We start from the raw sequence: 25,898 nt of genomic DNA on the forward strand, positions 1-25,898 counted from the left end.
AGAGATCCTGCTTCTTGTCTACCAGCTGCGGCAATAGGATGCTTTAGGATTAGCTATCTGCAGTCTGGATTCAGACCGTTCCTCCTAGGCTGGAAAAAAATGGTGAACACTGCTTCTTTACTGGAAGCCAAATCACAGGACAAAGCGATGCAGTGACTTTTAGAAACTGTGGGATAACCGCTTCTCCCAGGGCATGGTGGGGACCATCAACAGTTGCAGGAATGAAAGATACAGTACCATATATGGACAGGAAAACATCATGAGGGGATATTGTCACACGCAGGAAAGAATAAGGATTGCACTTAGAGTTCCTCACTTGAAACTTTATAAATTATCTAATATACCAACACAAACAGAAATCACAAGACTGCAGCTGTTATATAAGAGATTATTATATGTGCATGGAATGCAATGGAAATTATTAACATAGTGAAACACAGACATAATCAAGAAGAATGAAGCCATCAAATCTAGCACGCAAGGGGATACGTTTAAATAAATCATATCATTTGACATTTGAATAATTGGCATTCATAATTGCATTAATTAGATAAAATTGGTTTTGTTATGATGACGTCACTTTTGGAACCATATTGGTAAATCAATAAAATTATATATTTAAAAAATAATAATAGTAATAATTTGGCAGTTCCGCTACTGCTGATGCGCCATAGAACCCAAAAACACTGCACAAGTGATTCTCTAAATCAATAAAATCAATTAAAAAATATATTTAAAAAATAATAATAGTAATATTTTGGCAGTTCCCATACTCCTTATGCGCCATAGAATCAAAAAGCACAGCGCAAGTGATTCTCTCCCCTATCATTACTAAAATTACAATAATCAATCTACCTGACTGAACCTCTAGATGTCACAGTGGAAAAAAAGAATCAACAAGCAAGCCTGAAATGATTATAAGCTCCTCTGTGCTCCATAGACAACTAGGCTGAGCTCTGTAACTTATCAGTTATCAGTTATCGGTTTCCCTTTTTCCTGTCAAACCACTGCATCTTGTTTGGCATCCAAGGCATTCTGTTGTGACCGTGTTCAAGCTAACAATAAGGTGGATTCATGTCCGTAAAAGTGCCAAATTGACTGAGTCAGCTGCCACCCAATTTGTCTTGTTCAGATCAGGTGGAGGAGAGGAATAACACTGTAGAGAGAAGCAGGCGAGTCCATGCACACAAGGGTATTTGCCATCAGGATGTTGCTCCTGCTGCTTCTGCTGCTTCCTAATATAGTGTCCCAAGGACAAAGTGCTAAATGTGCAACAAATCATCCTGTTCATGTTCCACACGAGTGGTATGAGCCAGGTGACCTGGTCATTGGTGCAATGGCATCTCATATTTATTACATAGTCCGCACGGTTTCCTTCAAGAAACACCCTTCCCATGACTTCATTGATGCCCCACTGTAAGTAACCGTTAATTAATATTATTTTAATTATTCCATATATGCTACATCTGTCTGAAAATAACTTTGATTGATTGGGGGGTTAGTTTTAGAACTTTATTTTTTAAACGTGTGGAGAGATTTTATTAGAAATCTCTGTGCATATAGACTATGTGCATATTGTCAATGAACAATAAGCTTTTTAAAAACACCAAATCTATAAAGACAGACAGAAAAGAGAGTAGGAGAAAGAGAAAAGAAATGGCATTAAAAATAGGAAAAGCATATAGCCAAGTAGTATAGTACTCAACTTTTTTCATGATAGCTAAGTTTTCAAGGTGGCAAAAACAAATATTGATTGCTGAAGATATAAAGAAATATGCAACAGCTTTTAAAATCACACAGTATTCTTAGATTGCCCAAATAAGTATATAAGCTTTGCTGGCTTTATCCTCTATATGCAGGCAGGTGAATCCCTCCTATCTAGATTCTGTGCACTGTTTAATTTTCCCATCAAACAAAACCTCACTTCATTTGCAGGGTGTTGACAAAGTTCTACCAGCAAATCCTGGCCTTGGTCTTCGCTGTTGATGAGATCAACGAGAATCCCAGGATGTTGCCCAATGTCTCTCTCGGCTTCCACATCTATGATAGCTATTATGATTCAAAGATGACCTACCGAAACACTCTGGACCTGCTCTTTAAATCACGTCACTTTGTTCCCAACTACAGGTGTGGCATCCAGAAAAATGTCATAGGAGTCATTGGGGGACTCAGCTCTGATACCTCCTGGTGCATGGCAAACGTCTTAGGTCTTTTCAAGATTCCACAGGTAGAATATGGATTTTGAAAAACAGAGATGTCATGCTTTCCTTGCATTAGGAATCTACTGATTCATACATATGGAGTGGGAAAATACACAAAGTAAAAGGGCCATAATATGCATAACCAACAATGTGTGTAAGAAGGGCAATTTGTGTTTAATAGATGTAATAGAAGATTACATCTAAAGCTGCCAGGTTTGTAAAGGAGGCTCCTAGACTGGTTCATATACAACAATCCTGAATGAACTGCACTGGCTTCCTGTGAGCTACTGAATATATGATATTGACATTGGCTTCATAGGCAAAAATAACTGAGAACATGTTAACTAAAAATGTTCCTCCCCTTATAAATCAAGATAGTCCTTTCCCAGAGTATGGTGTTAATCAACATTGTTCATTTTCAGAGGCTAGTTGAAAAAGTGTTTTCTTGCATTGTTCTGGCATTTGTCACCTGTCACTTCAGAGCCTTATATAGTGGTGTCAGCATTGTGCTATTCTCTTGCATTGTTGCATTTCATTTTAGTTGTTTTAAATAGTGTTGGTCATCCACCAAGTATATTAACATGAGCCATAATAAATACTCCCCTATTCTTCTTTTTTTAAAAAATAATATTTATTAAATTTTCCACTTTAACAATCCTATCCAATCATATTAAATATTCCAAATTATACATATTATTCAACAATCAAACAGTCCAAATATTATGCCAAATTATAAAAAAAATTGGAGGTATCTTCCCATGTTCTGAGGTCGAGGTGGTTCTGATCATCTCATACTTCTGCTGCTTTCATAATTTTCATGATAGTTCCCATAAATCATTCCAATCTTAATACTCATTACATTTCACAGCCTCTGAACAAGCGAGATAAAACAAAACAATATATTCTGTGTGGAATTTACATCCCGAGTTCCCTCTGTATGTTCACGATGTCTCTTCACAAAATGATGTTTCCGCCAAGCCAGTCCAAAAATCTTCTCACCTCGGACAGCAGCCAAGTCAGTCCAGATAAAATCAAAGCAAGGCATCTGCCCAATGCTTCTAAGACCAGCTGTCCTTCACATGGTTAACCTGTCCAGGGAAGGTTTTTGCCATATAAAAGTGGGAATGAAAATATTAAGTAAGATATTAAAAGGCACCTATCCCCCTAAGGCACCGCATTTAATTTGACAAGCTGATCTACCTCCAGTCATGGCCGCTCGTTTAATTGGAGCTGCATCATTCCGATTCTAATTCTAGGCAAAATCAGTTGGAAAAACTGAAAGACCTAGGACCAATAAGTCACTATTTAGGGGTCCAAATAGGCAGAGAAGCAGATGGAAGTTTCTTAATATGCCAAGAACAAAAGATTAAAGGTCTGCTTGAACAGCTAGAAATGCAGGATTGTAATGCTGTGCAAACTCCTATGACTGTAGATTTTCAAGAGATTGAAAGTGATGTTTTGTTTGATCAAACAGATTTATACCAATTGGTAATAGGATCTCTTCTGTACCTGAGCCAATGGTCAAAGCCTGATATTTCATTTTGTGTAGGTATTCTAAGCAGAAAGTAACTAAGCCTAGTATACATGATTGGGCTGCTCTGAAGCGAATACTGAGATCTGAAGGGTACACAGAATAAGTGTATAAAGTTATCTGCATCTAATTCAAGTGATTTGCAGGTGTTTGTGGACAATGACTTCACAAATTTCCATCCAAGAGAAAATCAATCAGCGGTCTAGTGGTCATGTTTAGAAATTCACTAATTGGTTGGAAATCCCAAAAGCAAGGTTTTGTTGCCACATCTACATGTGAAGCAAAATTTTCTGCATTATTTGAAGTATGTAAGGAAGTCACATGGTACACCCAGGTATTAAATGATTTGGGATATGAAGTGCAACAGCCTGTGACAACCTATGAGGATAATTAAGCTTGTATCGCAATGGCTAATTCAGGGAACACTTCAGCACGTGCAAAACACGTGGCGATCAAATTTTTCAATGTTAAAGACTATATACAACGTAATGTGATTCAGTTGGTTTATTGTCAATCACAGGATAATTTGTCTGATTTATTTACAAAAGCGTTCCCTAGGGTGCAACATGTAGCAGGCTGGGAAGTGCTGGGACTGCACAATAGCTAAAGTTATTCAGGCCTAACTGCTAACTGTTGAGTCATTCTGACATGTGACTTAGTAGCCAGTTTCACTTTGTGCTCTCTGTAAGATGTGAGAGTCAGTCTGCTTTAGCTGTGAACAGAGTCTGTATGTAATCTCAGTCAAACAGTTTGGAACCATGTTGTTTATAAAGAAGTTTATTTTAACACAGTAAAGCTTTTATTCTTTAAAAACTCTGCACTATTAATTTACGCTGTGCGCCAACGAAATCTACGTAGATGTTAATCCTTCTTCCATTCAAATACTTTTTAGCACCTCAGTGGCTGAATTAATTAGCAGAGTAGTTTCTCCCCCTTCGCTAAGATCATGTCCAAAACTTAAACCCAGTTTTTCATCTAAAGAACTGGAAGCTTGCTGCTAAATGGTGGTGACTTTAAAGAGTTGCCAAGAAACATTCCGGGCTTTACATCCAGCGCCCCAAGCCCCTCCTTCTGAATTTGGTGTGTTGGGCGATCTGCGGATGAGCTGCCACTCCCCAGCCTGGGGAATGTAGGGTGGCTGATTACTCCCATCTCAGCCTCTGATTCCAGAATATACAGCGGTGATGGAATTCAGCAATCCTCCATCGCAGCTTGCCGGAAGCTGCTCCTCTATTCTTGAATACAATCAGTATTTACAAGCTGGGGTTGGTGCTCTCCCTAAACTTGGTAAACTTCAGATATAGATTCAATATATATTCAATATTTAAGTGTGTGTGCGTGCATGTGTTTATATCTAAATAAATTGGAATATCATGAGTTCTTGTTTCCACTTGAAAACATTTGGCTTTTGCTTTTTCCAGATTTCATACGGTTCATTTGAACCAGCCATAAATTATGGAACCAAGTTCCCTTCCTTTTACCGCATGGTTCCCAATGAAGACCTTCAGTATCAGGGAATTATCCAGTTACTTCTGCATTTCAGATGGAAATGGGTTGGGCTCATCACTCCAGCTAATGAAGCTGGAGAACGTTTCTTGCAGACAATTGAGCCAATGCTTTTCAAGAATGGAATCTGTTCAGCATTCACAGAAAGAGTTCAACCCAATATAAATTATAACAGTAACTTACTAGAAATGGTGGACATAAAGATTAAGTTACCAAGTTTCACAACCAGCAAAGCTAATGCAATTCTTCTACATGGAGGAAGTAGATTTAGTATATGGTTGGCAAATGCTTTTATCTTAATGGAGTTTACTCAGCTACTATTTCCTCAAAAGAAGTCACATGAAGGAAAAGTATGGATTACAACTACCCAAATTGATTTCATATTATATAGCCTTCAAAAAAAATTTAATTTTAATATGCGAATTCTCCATGGTGCTATATCCTTTGCAATTCACTCCAAGGAGATTAACAACTTTAAAGACTTTCTTCGGCGTATATATCCTCATTGGACAGACACAGATGGTTTTATCCAAGATTTCTGGGAAGATGCATTCAGTTGTTCACTTTCAAACTCCACTCACTCAACATTCAGTGATAACATTTGTACTGGAGAGGAGATGCTGGAGAGTCTCCCTGCACCATTTTTTGAAATGAGCATGACCGGCCACAGCTATAGTGTTTATAATGCTGCCTATGCTTTGGCACATGCCTTAAATAGCATGCACTTGGCTGGAGCCATCCGCAACAGAAGAGGTGCTAAGGGAAAACTCTCTCCTCAGTATGCAAATCCTTGGCAGGTATTGTTCTCTGTTACAAAGCATTCACTGCATTGGTACATTATGTGAGTTGGCATTTAATCATCAGTAAAGAAATAAAAGAATAAAACTTAAGAAATTAAAAATAAACCTTAAGTAAATTTATTGTATGAAAGATGGGAATTAGAATATTTCCTATAATGATACTAAACAGACTTTAAATGACACAGACTTTCAGAAGCAACAGACTACCAACAACGACAGGTAACTGTAGCTGTGCTAACCACCTCCTTCACACTGCAAATCCCCCGGTTTTCCCCCATATCCCTCCCCAATTCTCTCTGTCTCTCTTACCTGTCTAGTTACCCAGTGGTGTAAGGTTGGGGGCCTGGGGCCCATTGGCCCTGGGCACATAATTCTGAGGGAGAACAACCAGGACCCCAATCCCAGGCACTGGCTTTTGCAGGAATCCTCACATCCAAGAGAAAACAGAAAAGCAGCCCATCAGGGAGCTGCCACTACCTGAGCACATCTTGGAAGGCCCTGTCCCCAACTCCTCATCTTTCCCTGTCTGCCAATCACCAGGGGTTTCTGGCCTCACTGGTAGGTCCTCAGAAGACACTGGCAACTGTGTGATCACTGTCTCCAGACCCTGCTTTTCTCCCTTCTCCTCTTCTGCCTCTGAATCTGGATTTCAGTCTGCCACTTCCTCTTCCTGCTCCCTTAACCCTGTTGCCTTTTCTGTTTCTGACACCTCCTCCTCCCAGTTTGCTCCCTAGTGTGGTGAGTGTGTTCCTAGTGAGCCAGTGTGGTGTAGTGGTTAAGAGCGGTAGTCTCCTAATCTGGGGAACCGGGTTCGCGTCTCCGCTCCTCCACATTCAGCTGCTGGGTGTCCTTGGGCCAGTCACACTTCTTTGAAGTCTCTCAGCCCCACTCACCTCACAGAGTGTTTGTTGTGGGGGAGGAAGGGAAAGGAGAATGTTAGCCACTTTGAGACTCCTGAAGGGGAGTGAAAGGCGAGATATCAAATCCAAACTCTTCTTCTTCTTCTTCTTCTATTCTCCCACTGACCACTCCTTGTCATCCCACCACCAATCCCCTGGCTCTGAGCCTCCTTTCCTTGGGGTGTCCCTTTTGGGTTCCCCAGCAGCTGCTTCCTCCCACTCCTCTGCATCCAACATCCAACCATGCTCAAATCCACTCTATAAATTATGGAAAGGTCCAGTCCGATGTTCTCACGTTGCACTCCTATCCTTTGAGGATATAAGCTCCCATCTCTTCTCTTACATGACTTCTCAAATCCCTTCCCTTTCTTGGATCTTGACAAAGGCTGGTCTCAAGCAAGCAGGTCTATAGCCTCATCTCTCCATAATATCTTGATGCAAGTCTGTTGAAAGTTGAATTGGCACAGATTCATGATTTCCTACTCCTCCTGTATGTGCAACTAAAATATGGGTGCTCTCCATTGTGAACTGAAGCGTTTAACCTCGATTCTCTTTCCACTTAGCTCCACTCATTCCTGCAGAGAATCTCATTCAACAACAGTGCTGGAGATGAAATTACATTAAATGAATATGGAGAGTTAGCAGCTGGCTTTGATATTACCAACTTGGTCACTTTCCCAAATAATTCCTATGTCAGGGTCAAAGTGGGCAGCTTGGATCCTCAGGCCCCTCCAGGGAAAGAGCTCACCATTAATGAAGACAGAATCAAATGGCACAGACGCTTCACTAAGGTATGGAAATAATGGCACAGTCCCTGAAAACCCAGAATTTGTGGTTATCCACGAAATGGAATGTAACAAAAGCACTTCACACATTATTCATTTTGAAATTCACTAGCACTTGAAACCACTTCAGACTAGTCATGAGTTAGAATAGAGGAGTGCCTCCGAGACCTCTTGCTTCAAACGGAATGCAACTCCTCCCAGAACAGGTCAGGCATAGGAACCGAAAGCATTTCTCTCTGAGACAGGATGTGGCCTAACAGGGGGAACCACTACCCAAAAGTCATGGAATGATTTCCTATTGCTAGTTTATTGTACTGACCCTGCAGGCAGGAGCAGAACCACTATAATGGCTTACCTTTAATTCCTTGTGCCACCACAAAGGAACAGCATGTGGACTCCTTGGAGCAGATGCCCTTAGGTGGTGACTCCATCAAAAGGCCAAGCCAGGGGTGAAATCACACAGAATTCTAACACAGCTGTAAGGTTGGATGGTCCAGGCATGAATACAGACATCTTCTGAAGCTTGTATGATGCTTAGAACAGCAGCTTTTAACCCTACTGTATGTGCCACTTGTGTGTTGTTGTTGTTTAGCCATTTAGTCGTGTCCGACTCTTCGTGACCCCATGGACCAGAGCACACACCAGGCAGTTCTGCATTCCACTGCCTCCCGTAGTTTGGTCAAACTCATGCTGGTAGCTTCGAGAACACTGTTCAACCATCTCGTCCTCTGTCGGCCCTTCTCCTTGTGCCCTCCATCTTTCCCAACATCAGGGTCTCTTCCAGGGAATCTTCTCTTCTCATGAGGTGGCCAAAGTATTGGAGTCTCAGCTTCAGGATCTGTCTTTCAAGGGAGCACTCAGGGCTGATTTCCTTAAGAATAAGTGTACCCACGGATAATTTCACCCTATTAGTCCTCCCATTTACTATTAAATCACCTGATAGTGGATATTTGGTAAATTCCTCAAAACAATATCATAATATTAAACTCTTCCTATCTCTTTGCATAGGTGCCACCGCTTTCTCTATGTAATGCCAAGTGCCATCCTGGTTACGGGAAGAAAAAGAAGGAGGGGGAGAAGTTTTGCTGCTATGATTGTGATCCATGTCCAGAAGGAATGATTTCAAATGAGAAAGGTTAGAGATGACATCTTAAGATACTGCAGTACCTCTGGGCTCCTGGGAATTTTGTTGACATTAAACTGCTACAGGAGAGAAGGCTTAAATTAACAGATTTGTTCTTCTCATTGTTTATAGATAACATCAATATATTTTTATCTTTAATATCTTGAAGTTTTCTTTTTTAAGTGGAAGCTAATATATTCTGGGGACACGGGTGGCGCTGTGGGTTAAACCACAGCGCCTAGGACTTACATATCAGAAGGTCGACAGTTCAAATCCCTGCGACGGGGTGCTCTGCCACTGCTCGGTCCCTGCTCCAGCCAACATAGCAGTTCGAAAGCACATCAAAGTGCAAGTAGATAAACAGGTACTGCTCCAGCGGGAAGGTAAATGGCGTTTCTGTGTGCTGCTCCGGTTTGCCAGAAGTGGCTTAGTCATGCTGGCAGCATAACCCGGAAACTGTACGCCGGCTCCCTCGGGCAGTAAAGCGAGAGGAGCAGCGCAACCCCTAATGGTCAGGGGTCCCTTTACCTTTACCCTTAATATATTTTACCTCCATCTTCTACAAAATTAGGGGGGAATAAAAGTGGTGTTTTCTCCTCGAATAATTAGGTTGTTTGACAATAGGATGAAAGTCTTATCAAACTTGCTTTTCCAAGATCCAAAAATGTCAGATGTAATGTATTTATTTTGTTGTACTGTTTATGTGGCTCTAAGAAAAAGCAGGGGGATAGTAAAAAAAGATGTCACCCATGTAGAAAATTCCAGAATTGATACACAAGTTTTATTTTTGATACACCTAGTACAAAAGCATTTGGGCTTGAAGCTCTTATACATTCTGACGTAGAAAACACTATGCTAAATGGACTAGTGATGTGAAATTTTTAAGAATACTTTTGGTTACTTCAAATTGTCACACATTACTTGTGTATTTTCAGACATGGAAACATGTATCAGTTGCCCAGCAGATCAGTATCCAAACAGCGGTCAGTATCTATGCATTCCTAAGATTCCAAACTTCCTAGCCTTTGATGAAACCCTGACCATTGTTTCAACTTCCTCTGCACTTTTATTCTCTCTGATCACAATTTTAGTGCTAGGCATCTTCATTAAGCATCGCAATACAGCCATAGTCAAAGCCAACAACCAAAGCCTCACCTATTGTCTCCTTATCTCCCTCCTCTTCTGTTTCCTCTCTTCTTTGTTGTTTATCGGAAAACCTAATATGGCGACTTGCCTTCTCCGACAAACTGCTTTTGGCATTGTCTTCTCCGTGGCCCTCTCCAGCATCTTAGCCAAAACCATATTGGTGGTTTTGGCATTCATGGCTACCAAACCAGGATCCAATATGAGGAAATGGGTAGGCAAAGAACTGGCTTATTCCATTGTCTTTTCCTGCTCCATTGTTCAAGTAGGGATCTGTGTCCTCTGGCTGGCAACCTCTCCCCCATTCCCAGATGTGGACATGCACTCAATGCCTGAAGAAATCATATTTCTATGTAATGAAGGGTCAGTCTCCATGTTCTATTGTGTTTTGGGCTACATGGGCTTCCTGGCCACTATCAGCTTCACGGTGGCCTTCTTGGCCAGGAAGTTGCCTGACACTTTCAACGAAGCCAAGTTCATCACCTTCAGCATGCTGGTCTTCTGCAGTGTTTGGCTCTCCTTCATTCCAACCTACCTGAGCACCAGAGGAAAATACATGGTGGCTGTGGAGATCTTCTCCATCTTTGCTTCTGGTGCTGGGTTACTGGCTTGCATTTTCACCCCTAAATGCTACATTATTGTGGTGAGGCCTGACCTGAACAACAAAGAGCAGCTAACACAAAGAAAGGTATAAATGACAGTGGAATTTGTGGCTCTGTTGGGTCTTAGAATACATGGACTTGCTGGCTGGTATCACTTTCCAGGTCCCTGCTCTGGATGTTTGTAGAGTTGGCCCCTTAACTGTTTTGTCTGCCAAAGATGTCCCAAAGGCAATGGGTACAGATTTTTCCTCAGGTTCTACTCCCAAAGCCTTTTTCACAAATGGGTAATGCTGTAAAGCAGTGGAGGTTTAGGTTCAAAGATTCTTTCTCCTAGGTGGGCTCCCTTCCAAGGTTTACGAGACCCATCTGCCCCTCATTTCCCTCTACAGCACCTGCAGTAGCCACCTTTCTGAGCACTGGGCCCACTTTTGCTCTCATCTGCTATATCCTGTCTTTGAATGCAGAGAAATTCCCTAACTCACTGAGGATTTGAGGCCCATTGGCTGCCCTCACCTGGTTTAGGGAGCCAGTTGAATCTGATTTGTGGGATGTGGCTGCTGTTGCAAGCTGACAACTTCTAGGAGCCACAGGTGAGAACTGAGCGCAGGGTGGGCGTCATTGGTAGACAAACTACCCCAGAAGGAGCACGACTTGTTCCCCGCTAGAGTTACGTCCCCTCTCTAACACTCCAAACAACCCTGTCATGTATTACTGTATATTTAAAGCAAATGGAATCTTAATAGCAAAACTCTCAGCCTTTTCATTTAGAAATGGTTAAGTTCAGTTGTTTAATGTTGTACATGTACCATATGAATTATTGTTAATAAAGTCTCTTATCAATTACTTCATGGTATCTGCAAATTCGTCTTGAAGACAACACAGGGTACCAGAAGCAAAATACATTGTGAAATAGTTGAGGGCTCTGCATTCTTTATCTCTCACCCACAAAGCAGCTGATGAATAAAAGAAGGAGACGTTTAAAACAGCCATTTCCCTTGATTTTAAAATAGTTTTAGGAAAGAAAAGTAGCAGAAATATGCAACAATATCTGGAGGAAAACACCATTTCTGTTATAATATTTTTTATTAATTTTCAATTACCATCCAAGAATAGCATCATTAAAACAATATCAAATTGTAATACTAATACTAAACACTCAAATACTGAATCATATAATTTAGGTGCCTCCCCCCACACTCTAGATGATTTCCTTTATTTCTGCATTCCAAAATCTTATTACTTTCTATTATATTCCAGTCAAAATAATAATCCCTTATACAACAACTGCAATCTTAATAACTTCTATTCCTGTTGAAACATTAAATGATTCATAGAACTACAAACGTGGCACTCAAACTACCCCAGAATGAGCACGACTTGTTCCCCGGTAGAGTTACTACCCCTCCCTAACACTCCATACACCCCTGTCATGCATTACTGTATATTTAAAGCAAATGGAATCTTAATAGCAAAACTCTCAGCCTTTTCATTTAGAAATGGTGAAGTTCAGTTGATCAACGTTGTACATGTACTGTATGAATGATTGTTAATAAAAAGTCTCTTATCAATTACTTCATGGAATCTGCAAATTCACCTTGAAGACAAAAAAGAGTACCAGAAACAAAAAACATTGTGAAATGGTTGAGGGCTCTGCATTCTTTATCTCTAACACACAAGGCAGCTGAGGAATAGAAGAAAGAAATGTTAAAACCGTCATTTCCCTTGTTTTTTTAAGTAGTTTTAGGAAAGAAAAGTAGCAGAGATATGCAACAATATCTGGAGGAAAACACATTGGATATTACTAACACTAATAGGACAAACCTTTTTTCCCTGAATTATACTTCTAAGCAGTTTGAAAGAGTGGTGGCAGAGAATATATCAAATAAGCCAAATACTAATACAAGCACTCAAATACTGAATCATATAATTTAGGTGCCTCCCCACATGCTAGATGATTTCCTTTATTTCTGCATTCCAAAATCTTATTAATTTCTATTATATTACAGTCAAAATAATAATCCCTTATACAACAACTGCAATATTAATAACTTCTATCCGTGGTGACACATTAAATGATTCATAGAACTACAAATGTGGCACTCAAACTACATCCTTGTTCTTCCTGTCTGTGGCAGTTATTTTGTCCGTGGTGTTTCTTCCAATCCTTGTAAAATGTTGTGTCTGTTGTGATGGAAATGTTGGTTCCACAAGTATTTCTTTTTACTTTTTTTCTCCTGCCAGCAAATGGTTAAAGAGCAGCAGCCTTTGATTGGCTGTGGTTCCAGGAGGGAGAGTTTAAAATGAGAGGCTTAAGAGGGAGATGGAGTTAGAGTGTGGTTAAGAGGGGAGTTGAGTTGAGGTGGTTGAGGAGGGAGGCTGGAGAGGTTGGGAGTCAGGTTGAAATATAAAGAGTGTGGAGGAGGGAGAGTTGGTTCTGGAATAAAACATCCACTCTGCGTGCACAGTGAAGGACTGAGTGCATTGTCCTGCAGGAGTAAAAGGACCACATCCTGCGGGGAGACTGAGGGTGAGGCAGGAGAATGAGAAGCTGAAAGAGATGAGTCTACTTAGGTCAGCTCAAACTAATCTGGAGGGGAGAGACTCTTCTGAGGAAAGAAGAGACTTCCAAATCCCAGTGAAGGAAGGGGGTGTGTGGTGAGCCCTTAAGACTATTACTGAAAGTACATCAGGAGTTGCATTTGTTAAAGTGGTGGGTAAATGAAGGAAAGTACCAACTTAGAAAGGAAACAAACTATAAAGTGAATTGAAGTGAACTAGTGTATTCTTATTGAAGTAACCTAAGTTTCTCCACTTGTATTATACTACTTTGTTCTAAAAATAAATCCTTACTGTTTATTTAAAGAACACCTGCTTGAGACACCAACTTCTTGGTTATCCCCTCACAAAGATGCCCCTGGGATAGTGAGGTTTTCTTTTTAAGCCTTCGGGTCAAAGGTTGTTCGGTGAGGTGGGGGCAATATATTTAAGTGAGAGCAGACACATGGACGTGAGCAGTAACTGAGGCGCCAAGTTTGTCGCATCCATCTTTTCCATGTTGTTGCTGTTCTCCATCATGCCTTGTGTGGATCTGATATCCCATTGGTCTATTGATGCTGTAATTCAGTGCCCCCACTTCTTGATAAGGCAAGGATGCTATGCCGAATTGCTGCCACCATTCAGTTAATATGATGGCAAATGATGTCTGATCAGTGTTACATAGGTGGGAGAGTGATGGATACCCCAATACTAACAAATTAGGAAGCGGGGAATGGATGGGGCCAGCTCATCTTTATACATCCTGATGACCTTGTAGGTTCATTCCTTGCCTATGATTTTGTGATGTTACAAATATAATTACACTGGCAGATCCGGCTTCCTGTCTACCAGCTGCAGTAATAGATGCTTTTGGAGTCACTATCTGTGGTCTGTATTCAGATCGTTCCTCCTAGGCTGGGAAAAATGGTGAACACTGCTTTTTTACTGGAAGCCGAATCACAGGACAAAGCGATGCAGTGACTTTTGGAAACTGTGGGATAACTGCTTCTCCCAGGGCATGATGGGAACCATCAACAGGAAAGAAAGATACAGCACCATATATGGACGGGAAAACATCATGAGGGGAAATTGTCACACGCAGGAAAGAAAAAGGATTACACTTAGAGTTCCTCACTTTAAACTTTATAAATTACCTAATATACCAACACAAATAGAAATCACAAGACTGTAGCTGTTATATAAGAGATTATTATATGTGCATTGAATGCAATGGAAATTATTAACATAGTGGAACACAGAATTAATGAAGAAGAATGAAGCCATCACATCTAGCATGCATGGGGGCCAGTTTAATTAAATAATATAATTTGACATTTGAATAATTGGCATTCATAATTGCATTAATTAGATAAAATTGATATTGTTATAAAGAGGTTGCAATTGGAACAATATTGAGAAATTAATAAAAAATATATTTAAAAGATAATAATAGTAATATTTTGGCAGTTCCCCTACTGCTGATGCACCATAGAATCCAAAAACACTGCTCAAGTGATTCTCTCCCCTATCATTACTCAAATTACAATAATCAATCCACCTGACTGAACCGCCAAATGCCAGAGTGGAAAAAAAGAATCAACAAGCAAGCCTGAAATGATTATAACCTCCTCTGTGCTCCATAGACAACTAGGCAGGGCTTTGTTACTTATTAGTTATCACTTTCCCTTTTTCATATCAAACCACAGCATCTTATTTGGCATCCAAGGCATTCTGTTGTGACAGTGTTCAAGCTAACAATAAGGTGGATACATTTCCCTTAAAGTACCAAATTGACAGAGTCAGCTGCCACCCAATTTGTCTTGTTCAGATCAGGTGGAGGAGAGGAATAATACTGTTGAGAGAAGCAGGAGAGTCCATGCACACAAGGGAATTTGCCATCAGGATGTTGCTCCTGCTGCTTCTGCTGCTCCCCAATATAGTGTCCCAAGTACAAAGTGCTAAATGCGCAACAAATAATCCAGTTCATGTTCCACACGAGTGGTATGAGCCAGGTGACCTGGTCATTGGTGCAATGGCATCTCATATCTATTACATAGACCCCAAATTATCCTTCAATAAACACCCTTCCCAGGTCTTCATTGATACCCCACTGTAAGTAACCGGTAATTAGCATTATTTTATTTATTCCTTACATGCTGTATCTGACTGAAAATAACTTTGATTGATTTGGAAAAATATAGCTTTAGAAATTATTATTTTTAAAAAATGAGTGTGGATATTTTATTAGAAATCTCTGTGTACATAAGCTATGTGCATAGTGTCAAGAAAATTAAGTAGGAGAAAGAGAAAAGGCATAAAAACCTAGGAGAAACATATAGCCAAAAGTGTTGTAGTCAACTTTGTTGATGATACCCAAATTTTCAAGCATGTGAAAACAAACATGGGTTGCTGAAGATATTGAAGAAATGTGCAACGGCTTTTTTAATGACACAGTATTATGAAACTGCCTAATAAGTAAATAAACTTTGCTGGCTTTGTCCTTTCTTTATAAAGGCAGGCAGGCGAGTCTCTCATACCTAGATTATGATTACTTTTCCCACTCTTATTTCATTTGCAGGGTGTTGACAAAGTTCTACCAGCAAATCCTGGCCTTGGTCTTTGCTGTTGATGAGATCAACGAGAATCCCAGGATGTTGCCCAATGTCTCTCTCGGCTTCCACATCTATGATAGCTATTATGATTCAAAGATGACCTACCGAAACACTCTGGACCTGCTCTTTAAATCACATCACTTTGTTCCCAACTACAGGTGTGGCATCCAGAAAAACGTCATAGGAGTCATTGGGGGACTCAGCTCTGATACCTCCTGGTGCATGGCAAACGTCTTAGGTCTTTTCAAGATTCCACAGGTAGAATATGGATTTTGAAAAACAGAGATGTCATGCTTTACTTGCATTAGGAATCTACTGATTCATGTATATGGAGTGGGGAAATGGACAAAGTGAAAGGGGCATAATATGCATATAACAATGTTTGTAAGAAGGGCAATTTGTGTTTAATAGATGTAATAGAGGTTTGCTCCCAGGTTTGTAAAGGAGAAGCCTAGACTGGTTCAAATATATCAATCCTGAAAGCACTACACTGGCTTCCTGTGAGCTACTCAATTTATGACATTGACAATGGCTTCAATATTTGGAACAACTCAAGGCTCATTAACTAAAAAATGTTTGTCCCCTTAAAAATCAAGATAGTCATTTCCCAAAGTTCACTTTCAGAAGCTAATTGAAAAGACTGTTTTCTGGCTATTGTTCTGGCATTTGTCACCTGTGATTTCAGAGAGTTTTATACATAGTGGTGTCAGCATTGTGCTGTTCTACTTCATTGTTGGATTTCATTGTTTTAACTAGTGCCTGGTACGTTATTTTGCATTTTGCTGATATTTTTTATGATGTGGTTTATTGTGCTCAGAGAACAATAACATACATAAACTTATGGAGCTCTTCGGAATTCTCGGGAAATCTTCCCGAAAGTGTTCTTAGAAGATAGAGACTTAATCTCTATCTTCAACTGCTTTAAAGCTTACATAGCAAAAGTACATGATCCACCTTCACTTTGGAGTTTTGTTGAGTCATCCACTTAATATATTAACATGAGCAATGATCAATGCTTCTCTCTACTTGGAGACAATCAATGTGTACAAGTATATAGCTGGGATGATGTCATAATAATAACAATAAATATCTACAGAAACCAAGAGCAAGATTATATCTGTTTTGCTATGTAATCTGGTACATTTGCGATATATATTCATTGAGTGTGTGTGTGTTTATATACAAATATTTTGGGATATGATGATTTCTTGTTTCCACTTGGAAACGTTTGGCTTTTGCTTTTTCCAGATTTCATATGGTTCATTTGGACCAGCCATAAATTATGGAACCCAGTTCCCTTCCTTTTACCGCATGGTCCCCAATGAAGACCTTCAGTATCAGGGAATTATCCGGTTACTTCTGCATTTCAGATGGAAATGGGTTGGGCTCATCACTTCAGCTAATGAAGCTGGGGAACGTTTCTTGCAGAACATTGAGCCAATGCTTTTCAAGAATGGAATCTGTTCAGCATTCACAGAAAGAGTGGAACTCAATATAATTTATAACAGTAACAACCTAGAAATGCTGCAGGAAGCAAGGATTTGGTTACCAACTTTCACAACCAGCAGAGCCAATGCAGTTCTTGTATATGGAGAAAGTAGATTTATTATATGGTTGTCAGGTGCTTTAATCACAATGGAATTAACTCGGCTACTATTTCCTCAAAAGAATTCACGTGAAGGAAAAGTATGGATTACAACTACCCAAATTGATTTCATATTATATAGCCTTCAAAAATGGACAGTTAATATACGAATGTTCCATGGTGCTATCTCCTTTGCAATTCACTTCAAGGAGATACACAACTTTAAAGACTTTCTTCAGAGTATACGTCCTCATTGGACAGACACAGATGGTTTTATACAAGATTTCTGGGAAGATGCATTCAGTTGTTCACTTTCAAAATCCACTCTCTCAACATCCAACGATCACATGTGTACTGGGGAGGAAATGCTGGAGAGCCTCCCTGCACCATATTTTGAAATGAGCATGACTGGCCCCAGCTACACTATTTATAATGCTGTCTATGCTTTGGCACATGCCTTAAATAGCATGCACTTGGCTGGAATCATCCACAACAGAAGAGATGCTAAGGGAAAACTCTCTCCTCGGTATGCAGATCCTTGGCAGGTATTGTTCCCTGTTACAAAGCATTCACTGCATTGGTACATTTTGTGAGTAGGCATTTACTTATCAGTAAAGAAATAAAAGAATAAAACTTAAGAAATTAAAAAATAAAACAGAAAAATACAAAATTGCAAAATACAAAAATACAAACATTAAACACAAAAAGAAGTAAAAACACATATACAAGAAAACAAAGCTCCCTCTTTCTTGATTTCTCATCTGCAGTTAACTTATTTTCCTGACTTCCTCACGTCTCCCTTTTTTGTATCCCTTTTAAAAATTGGTTCAGCAAATTCATGAGACCTTTTCATTCTCTTCCTCTTAGCTCCACTCATTCCTGCAGAGAATCTCATTCAACAACAGTGCTGGGGATGAAATTGCATTAAATGAATATGGAGAGTTAGCAGCTGGCCTTGATATTACCAACTTGGTCACTTTCCCAAATAGATCATACATCAGAGTCAAAGTGGGAAGGCTGGATCCTCAGGCCCCTCCGGGCAAAGAGCTCACCATTAAGGAGGACCAAATCAAATGGCACAGAGACTTCACTCAGGTATGGAAAAAAATGGCACAGACCCTGGTTTTCCACAGAATGGGATGTAAAAAAAAGCATTTCATACATTAATAATTTTGAAATTTATTATTTAATATAGCTTATTTTTCATATATAGTTTTCATATCTAGATGGATAGTGCTTTAATGGATTCTCTTTTTGATAGAGTGACTTTTCCTGTATGTTTGCACCTTCAGCCTCTGAAGCTGTGCTTGTTGGCCTTCAGTTTTGCTATTGGCACTTTTCTTTGTATGTAGTATTACATTTCATGTGATACTGACCTTCCCTTTTTATTTATTGCATGTCAATAAGCCATCCAGGAGAAAATATTGTCCTTTAAGAAACGCTATAAGGTCTATCAGTACGAAAACAAATGAGCCACAATACCAAAATGAGCAGCATGCACAGAAGACATCTCCCACTAAGAAGGAGCAATGGCTATCAGAGAGTGCAGCATCATCCACCATTCTTGTTTATGAAGTCCATGAAGCAGTTCTCCAGTTAGTGGCATTAGATTAAATACTAAGCTGGCTGTATCAGTATTTGGGTTGAGAATGAACATCATAATTTTCTTGATTTTGTATGAAGCAAGTTCAGGATATATACACCTTGGAGTGGTTGTAGCTGGTGAATAGGTCTAAGGTGGGTGGAGGACTCCTAGCTAGCACCAAAAAATACTTCAGACTCTAGTGATGAGTTAGAATCAAGGAGTTCTCCCAGATCTCTTGTTTCAAAGGGAATGCACCCCCTCACAGAACAAGGCAGGTGTAGGAACCACACACCCAAAGCACTTCTCTGTGATAAGGATTCAGCCCCCATCCCATCCATGACTCACTCCAGACACCTGTAAAACAACTTCAGCTTTCCTTTCATTCCAGTGAAATGGAAATATAGAACTGCATATCATCAGCATACAGATAATGCCATGTCCCAGATCTTAGCATATTATTCCTAAGAGTATCATATAGATGATAAATAGTATAGGAGGCAGAATGGGGCCTAACAGGACAACACAACCCAAAAGTCATGAGATAATTTCCTTGTAGTGACCCTGCAGGTAGGAGCAGAACTACTATAATGGGTTACCTTAAATTCCTTGAGCCACTACAAAAGGAACACCATGTGAACTCCTGTTAAATCACCTGATATGGGATTATTGAAAAATTCCTCAAAACAATATCTTAATATTAAACTCTTCCTGTCTCTTTGCATAGGTGCCACCGCTTTCTCTATGTAATGCCAACTGCCTTCCTGGTTATGGGAAGAAAAAGAAGGAGGGGAAGAAGTTTTGCTGCTATGATTGTGATCCATGTCCAGAAGGAATGATTTCAAATGAGAAAGGTTAGAGATGACATCTTAAGATACTGCAGAACCTCTGGGCTCCTGGCAATTTCGTTGACATTAAACTGCTACAGGAGAGAAGGCTTAAATTAACAGATGTGTTGTTCTCATTGTATATAGATAAAATCAATATATTTTAATCTTTAAAACATCTTGAAGATTTCTTTTTTAAGTGGCAGCTAATATATTTTACCTTCAGTTTCTAGAAAATTTGGGTGAACTAGGTGTTTTCTCCTCTGAGATTTAGGTTGTTTGACAAAAGCATTTGGGCTTGAAGCTCTTATACATTCCGATGCAGAAAACACTATGCTATATGGACTAGTGATGAGGAAATTCTTAAGAATACTTTTGGTTGCTTCAAATTGTCACACATTGCTTGTGTATTTTCAGATATGGAAACATGTGTCAGTTGCCCAGCAGATCAGTATCCAAACAGCGACCAGGATCTATGCATTCCTAAGATTCCAAACTTCCTAGCCTTTGATGAAACCTTGGCCATTGTTTCAACTTCCTCTGCACTTTTATTCTCTCTAATCACAATTCTGGTGCTCAGCATCTTCATTAAGTATCACAATACAGCCATAGTCAAAGCCAACAACCGAAGCCTCACCTATGGTCTCCTTATCGCCCTCCTCTTGTGTTTCCTCTCTTCTTTGTTGTTTATTGGAAGACCTAAAATGGTGACTTGCCTTCTCCGACAAACTGCTTTTGGCATTGTCTTCTCCGTGGCCCTCTCCAGCATCTTAGCCAAAACCATATTGGTGGTTTTGGCTTTCATGGCTACCAAACCAGGATCCAATATGAGGAAATGGGTAGGCAAAGAACTAGCTTATTCCATTGTCTTTTCCTGCTCCATTGTTCAAGTAGGAATCTGTGTCCTCTGGCTGGCAACCTCTCCCCCATTCCCAGATGTGGACATGCACTCAATGCCTGAAGACATCATATTTCTTTGTAATGAAGGGTCAGTCTCCATGTTCTATTGTGTTTTAGGCTACATGGGCTTCCTGGCCACTATCAGCTTCACGGTGGCCTTCCTAGCCAGGAAGTTGCCTGACACTTTCAACGAAGCCAAGTTCATCACCTTCAGCATGCTGGTCTTCTGCAGTGTTTGGCTCTCCTTCATTCCAACCTACCTGAGCACCAGAGGAAAATACATGGTGGCTGTGGAGATCTTCTCCATCTTTGCTTCTGGTGCTGGGTTACTGGCTTGCATTTTCACCCCTAAATGCTACATTATTGTGGTGAGGCCTGACCTGAACAACAGAGAGCAGCTAACACAAAGAAAGGTATAAATGACATTGGAATTTGTGGTTCTGTTGGGTCTGAGAATACATGGACTTCCTTCTCCTAGGTAGGCTCCTTCCTAGGTTTACGAGACCCATCTGGCCCTCATTTCCCTCCACAACACCTTCAGTAGCCACCTTTCTGAGCACTGGGCCCACTTTTGCTCTCATCTGCTATATCCTGTCTTTGCATGCAGAGAAATTCCCTAACTCACTGAGGATTCAAGGCCCATTGGCTGCCCTCACCTGGTTTAGGTGGTCAGTTGAATCTGTTTTGTGGGATGTGGCTGCTGTTGCAACCTGACAATTTCTAGGAGCGACAGGTGAGAACTGAGTGCAGGGTGGGGGTCAGAGGTAGATAAACTACCCCAGAAGGAGCACGACTTGTTCCCCAGTAGAGTTACTACCCCTCCCTAACACTCCATACACCCCTGTCATGTATTACTGAATATTTAAAGCAAATGGAATCTTAATAGCAAAACTCTCAACCTTTTCATTTTGAAATGGTTTGTTTCAGTTGTATAATGTTGTACATGTACTGTATGAATGATTGTTAATAAAAAGTCTCTTATCAATTACTTCATGGAATCTGCAAATTCATCTTGAAGACAACACAGGGTACCAGAAGCAAATTACATTGTGAAATAGTTGAGGACTCTACATTCTTTATCTCTCACCCACAAAGCAGCTGATGAATAGAAGAAGAAGTTTAAAAAAGCCATTTCCCTTGATTTTTAAAAAAGTTTTAAGAAAGAAAAGTAGCAGAGATATGCAGCAATATCTGGATGAAAACACACTGGATATTACTAACACTAATAAGACAAACCTTTTTTCTGATTGATACCAGTTTGAAAGAGTGGTTGCAGAGAATATATCAAGTAAGCCCATCTTTAAGAATACAGATGTGTTATTTCTAAAGTTGATTCTAAAGTCTATTTATGCTATTTCTGTTATAATAATTTTTATTTATTTTCAATTACCATCCAATAATAGCATCATTAAAACAATACCAAATTGTAATACTAATACTAATCACTCAAATACTGAATCATATAATTTAAGTGCCCCCACATGCTAGATGATTTCCTTTATTTCTGCATTCCAAAATCTTATTAATTTCTGTTATATTCCAGTCAAAATAATAATCCCTTATAAAACAACTGCAATATTAATAACTTCTATTCGTGATGACACATTAAATGATTCATAGAACTAAAAATGAGGCACAGAAACTATATCCTTGTGGCAATTATTCTTTCCGTGGTGTTTCTTCCAGTCCTTGTAAAGTGTTGTCTGTTCTGACAGAAAAGTTAGTTCCACAATTATTTCTTTTTACTTTTTCTTTCCTGTCAGCAAATGGTTAAAGAACGGCAGCCTCTGATTGGCTGTGGTTCCAGGAGGGAGAGTTTAAAAGGAGCGGATTTCTAGGGAGATGGAGTTAGAGTGTGGTTAAGAGGGAAGTTGAGTTGAGGTGGTTGAGGAGGAAGGCTGGAGAGGTTGGGAGTTAGGTAGGAAGATAGGATAGGAGTCAGATTGAAATACAAAGAGTGTGGAGGAGGGAGAGTTGGTTCTGGAATAAAACATCCACTCCAGTGTCCTGCAGGAGTATTAGGATCAAATCTTGCTTGGAGACTGAGTGTGAGACAGGAGAAGTAGGAACTGAAAGAGATGAGTCTACTTAGGCCTCAACTAATCTGGAGGGGAGAGACTCTTCTGAGGAAAGAAGAGACTTCCAAATCCCAGCGAAGAAAGGGGGGTGAGCCCTTAAGACTCTTACTGAAAGTAACTCAGGAGCTGCATTTGTTAAAGGGCTGGGTGATTGAAAGAAAGTACCGCCTTAGAAGGGAAACAGGTGGCGCTGTGGGTTAAACCACAGAGCCTAGGACTTGGCGATCAGAAGGTCGGCAGTTCGAATCCCCGTGACGGGGTGAGCTCCCGTTGCTCGGTCCCAGCTCCTGCCAACCTAGCAGTTCGAAAGCACGTCAAAGTGCAAGTAAATAAATAGGAACCGCTCTGGCGGGAAGGTAAACGGTGTTTCCGTGAGCTGCTCTGGTTCGCCAGAAGCGGCTTAGTCATGCCGGCCACATGACCCAGAAGCTGTCTGCGGACAAATGCCGGCTCCCTTGGCCCATAGAGCGAGATGAGCGCCGCAACCCCAGAGTCGGTCACAACTGGACCTAATGGTCAGGGGTCCCTTTATCTTTACCTTTACCGCCTTAGAAAGGAACCAAACTATAAAGCCCAAACCTCTGAAAGCGAATTTAAGTGAACTAGTGTATTCTTACTGAAGTAACCTAAGTTTCTCCACTTGTATTATACTACCTTGTTCAAAAAATAAATCTTTATTGTTTATTTAAAGAACACCTGCTTGAGACTCCAACTTTTTGGTTATCTCCCTCACAAAGATCCCCCACAGGATATCCTGGGATAGTTCGGTTTCGTTCTTAAGCCTTCTGGTCAAAGATTGTTCAGTTAGGTGGGGACAATATATTTGAGAGTGGACACATGGGAGTGAGCGGTAACTGAGGTGCCAAGTTTGTCACAACTACCTTTTCCAAGTTGTTGCTGTTCTCCATCATGCTTTGTGTGGATCTGATATCCCATTGGTCTATTGATACTATAATCCAGTGTCACCACTTCTTGATAAGGCAAGTATGCTATCCCAAATTGCTGCCACCATTCAGTTAATATGATGGCAAACGATGTCTGATCAGTGTTACATAGGTGGGAGAGTGATGGATACCACAGTACTAACAAATTAGGAAGCAGGGAAAGGATGGGGCCAGCTCAACTCTAGACATCCTGCTGACCTTGTAGGTTCATTCCTTGCCTATGATTTTTTGATGTTACAAATATAATTACATTGGCAGATCCGGCTTCCTGTCTACCAGCTGTAGTAATAGATGCTTTTGGGTTCAACATCTGTGGTCTAGATTCAGACCATTCCTCCTAGGCTGGAAAAAAATGGTGAACACTGCTTTTTTACTGGAAGCCGAATCACAGGCCAAAGAGATGCAGTGACTTTTGGAAACTGTGGGATAACCGCTTCTCCCAGGGCCTGATGGGAAGCATCAACAGTTGCAGGAATGAAGGATACAGCAACATATATGGATGGGAAAACATCATGAGGGGAAATTGTCACACGCAGGAAAGAAAAAGGATTACACTTAGAGTTCCTCACTTGAAACTTTATAAATTACCTAATATACCAAGACAAACAGAAATCACAAGACTGAAGCCGTTATATAAGAGATTATTATATGTGCATTGAATGCAATGGAAATTATTAACATAGTGGAACACAGAATTAATGAAGAAGAATGAAGCCATCACATCTAGCATGCATGTGGGCCAGTTTAATTAAATAATATAATTTGACATTTGAATAATTGGCATTCATAATTGCATTAATTAGATAAAATTGGTATTGTTATAATGAGGTTGCAATTGGAACAATATTGGTAAATCAATAATAAAAAATAATATATAAAACACTGCAAAACTGATTCTCTCCCCTATCATTACTAAAATTACAATAATCAATCCACCTGACTGAACCTCCAGATGTCACAGTGAAAAAAAAAGGATCAACAAGCAAGGCTGAAATGATCATAAGCTCCTCTGTGCTCCATAGACAACTAGGCTGGGCTCTGCTACTTATCAGTTATCAGTTTCCCTCTTTCATATCAAACCACTGCATCTTATTTGGCATCCAAGGCATTCTGTTGTGACAGTGTTCAAGCTAACAATAAGGTGGATACATGTCCCTTAAAGAACCAAATTGACAGAGTCAGCTGCCACCCAATTTTTCTTGTTCAGATCAGGTGGAGGAGAGGAATAATACTGTAGAGAGAAGCAGCGGACTCCATGTTCACAAGGGTATTTGCCATCAGGATGTTGCTCCTGCTGCTTCTGCTGCTCCCCAATATAGTGTCCCCAGGACAAAGTGCTAAATGCACAACAAATAATCCTGTTCATGTTCCACACGATTGGTATGAGCCAGGTGACCTGGTCATTGGTGCAATGGCATCTCATATTTATTACATAGTCCGCAAGGTTTCCTTCAAGAACCACCCTTCCCAGGAATTCATTGATGCCCCACTGTAAGTAACCGTTAATTAATATTATTTTAATTATTCTATATATGCTATAACTGACTGAAAATAACTTTGATTGATATTAAGGGCGGATTGCTTTAGAACTTTATTTTTTAAATGTGTGGAGAGGTTTTATTAGAAATCTCTGTGCACATAGGCTATCTGCATATTGTCAATTAACAATAAGCTTTTTTGAGTCTAATTGTTTAAAGAGAAAGAGAAAAGAGAGTAGGAGAAAGAGAAAAGTGATGGCATAAAAAATAGGAAAGCATATAGCAAAGTAGTATGGTATTGAACTTTTTTGATGATACCCAAATTTTCAAGGTGGTGAAAACAAACACGGATTGCTAAAGATATGAAGAAATATGCAACAGCTTTTAAAATTACACGGTATTCTTAGATTGTCCAAATAAGTAAATAAATTTGCTGGCTTCATCCTCTCCTTATATGCAGGCAGGTGAATCTCTCCTATCTAGATTCTGTGCACTGTTTAATTTTCCCATCAAACAAAACCTCCCTTCATTTGCAGGGTGTTGACAAAGTTTTACCAGCAAATCCTGGCCTTGGTGTTTGCTGTTGATGAGATCAACGAGAATCCCAGGATGTTGCCCAATGTCTCTCTCGGCTTCCACATCTATGATAGCTATTATGATTCAAAGATGACCTACCGAAACACTCTGGACCTGCTCTTTAAATCACATCACTTTGTTCCCAACTACAGGTGTGGCATCCAGAAAAATGTCATAGGAGTCATTGGGGG

At 40.1% G+C, this 25,898-nt stretch overlaps 1 protein-coding gene across 1 annotated transcript; it reads left to right on the top strand.

Moving 5' to 3' along the window:
* Positions 1 to 1,180: 1,180 nt before the first annotated feature.
* On the top strand, positions 1,181 to 10,730 carry LOC309517414 (vomeronasal type-2 receptor 26-like; the record flags this gene model as incomplete). Its single annotated transcript, XM_082196651.1, has 7 exons — positions 1,181 to 1,416; positions 1,936 to 2,127; positions 3,458 to 3,689; positions 5,154 to 6,035; positions 7,501 to 7,728; positions 8,731 to 8,857; positions 9,781 to 10,730. 7 exons carry the CDS (start codon positions 1,181 to 1,183, stop codon positions 10,680 to 10,682), a joined length of 2,799 nt encoding a protein of 932 aa, XP_082052777.1. The 3' UTR covers positions 10,683 to 10,730.
* Positions 10,731 to 25,898: the final 15,168 nt, after the last annotated feature.

The sequence above is a fragment of the Podarcis vaucheri genome (genome assembly GCF_965113315.1).
Source record: "Podarcis vaucheri genome assembly, chromosome: 13".
Taxonomy (NCBI): Eukaryota; Metazoa; Chordata; class Lepidosauria; order Squamata; family Lacertidae; genus Podarcis; species Podarcis vaucheri.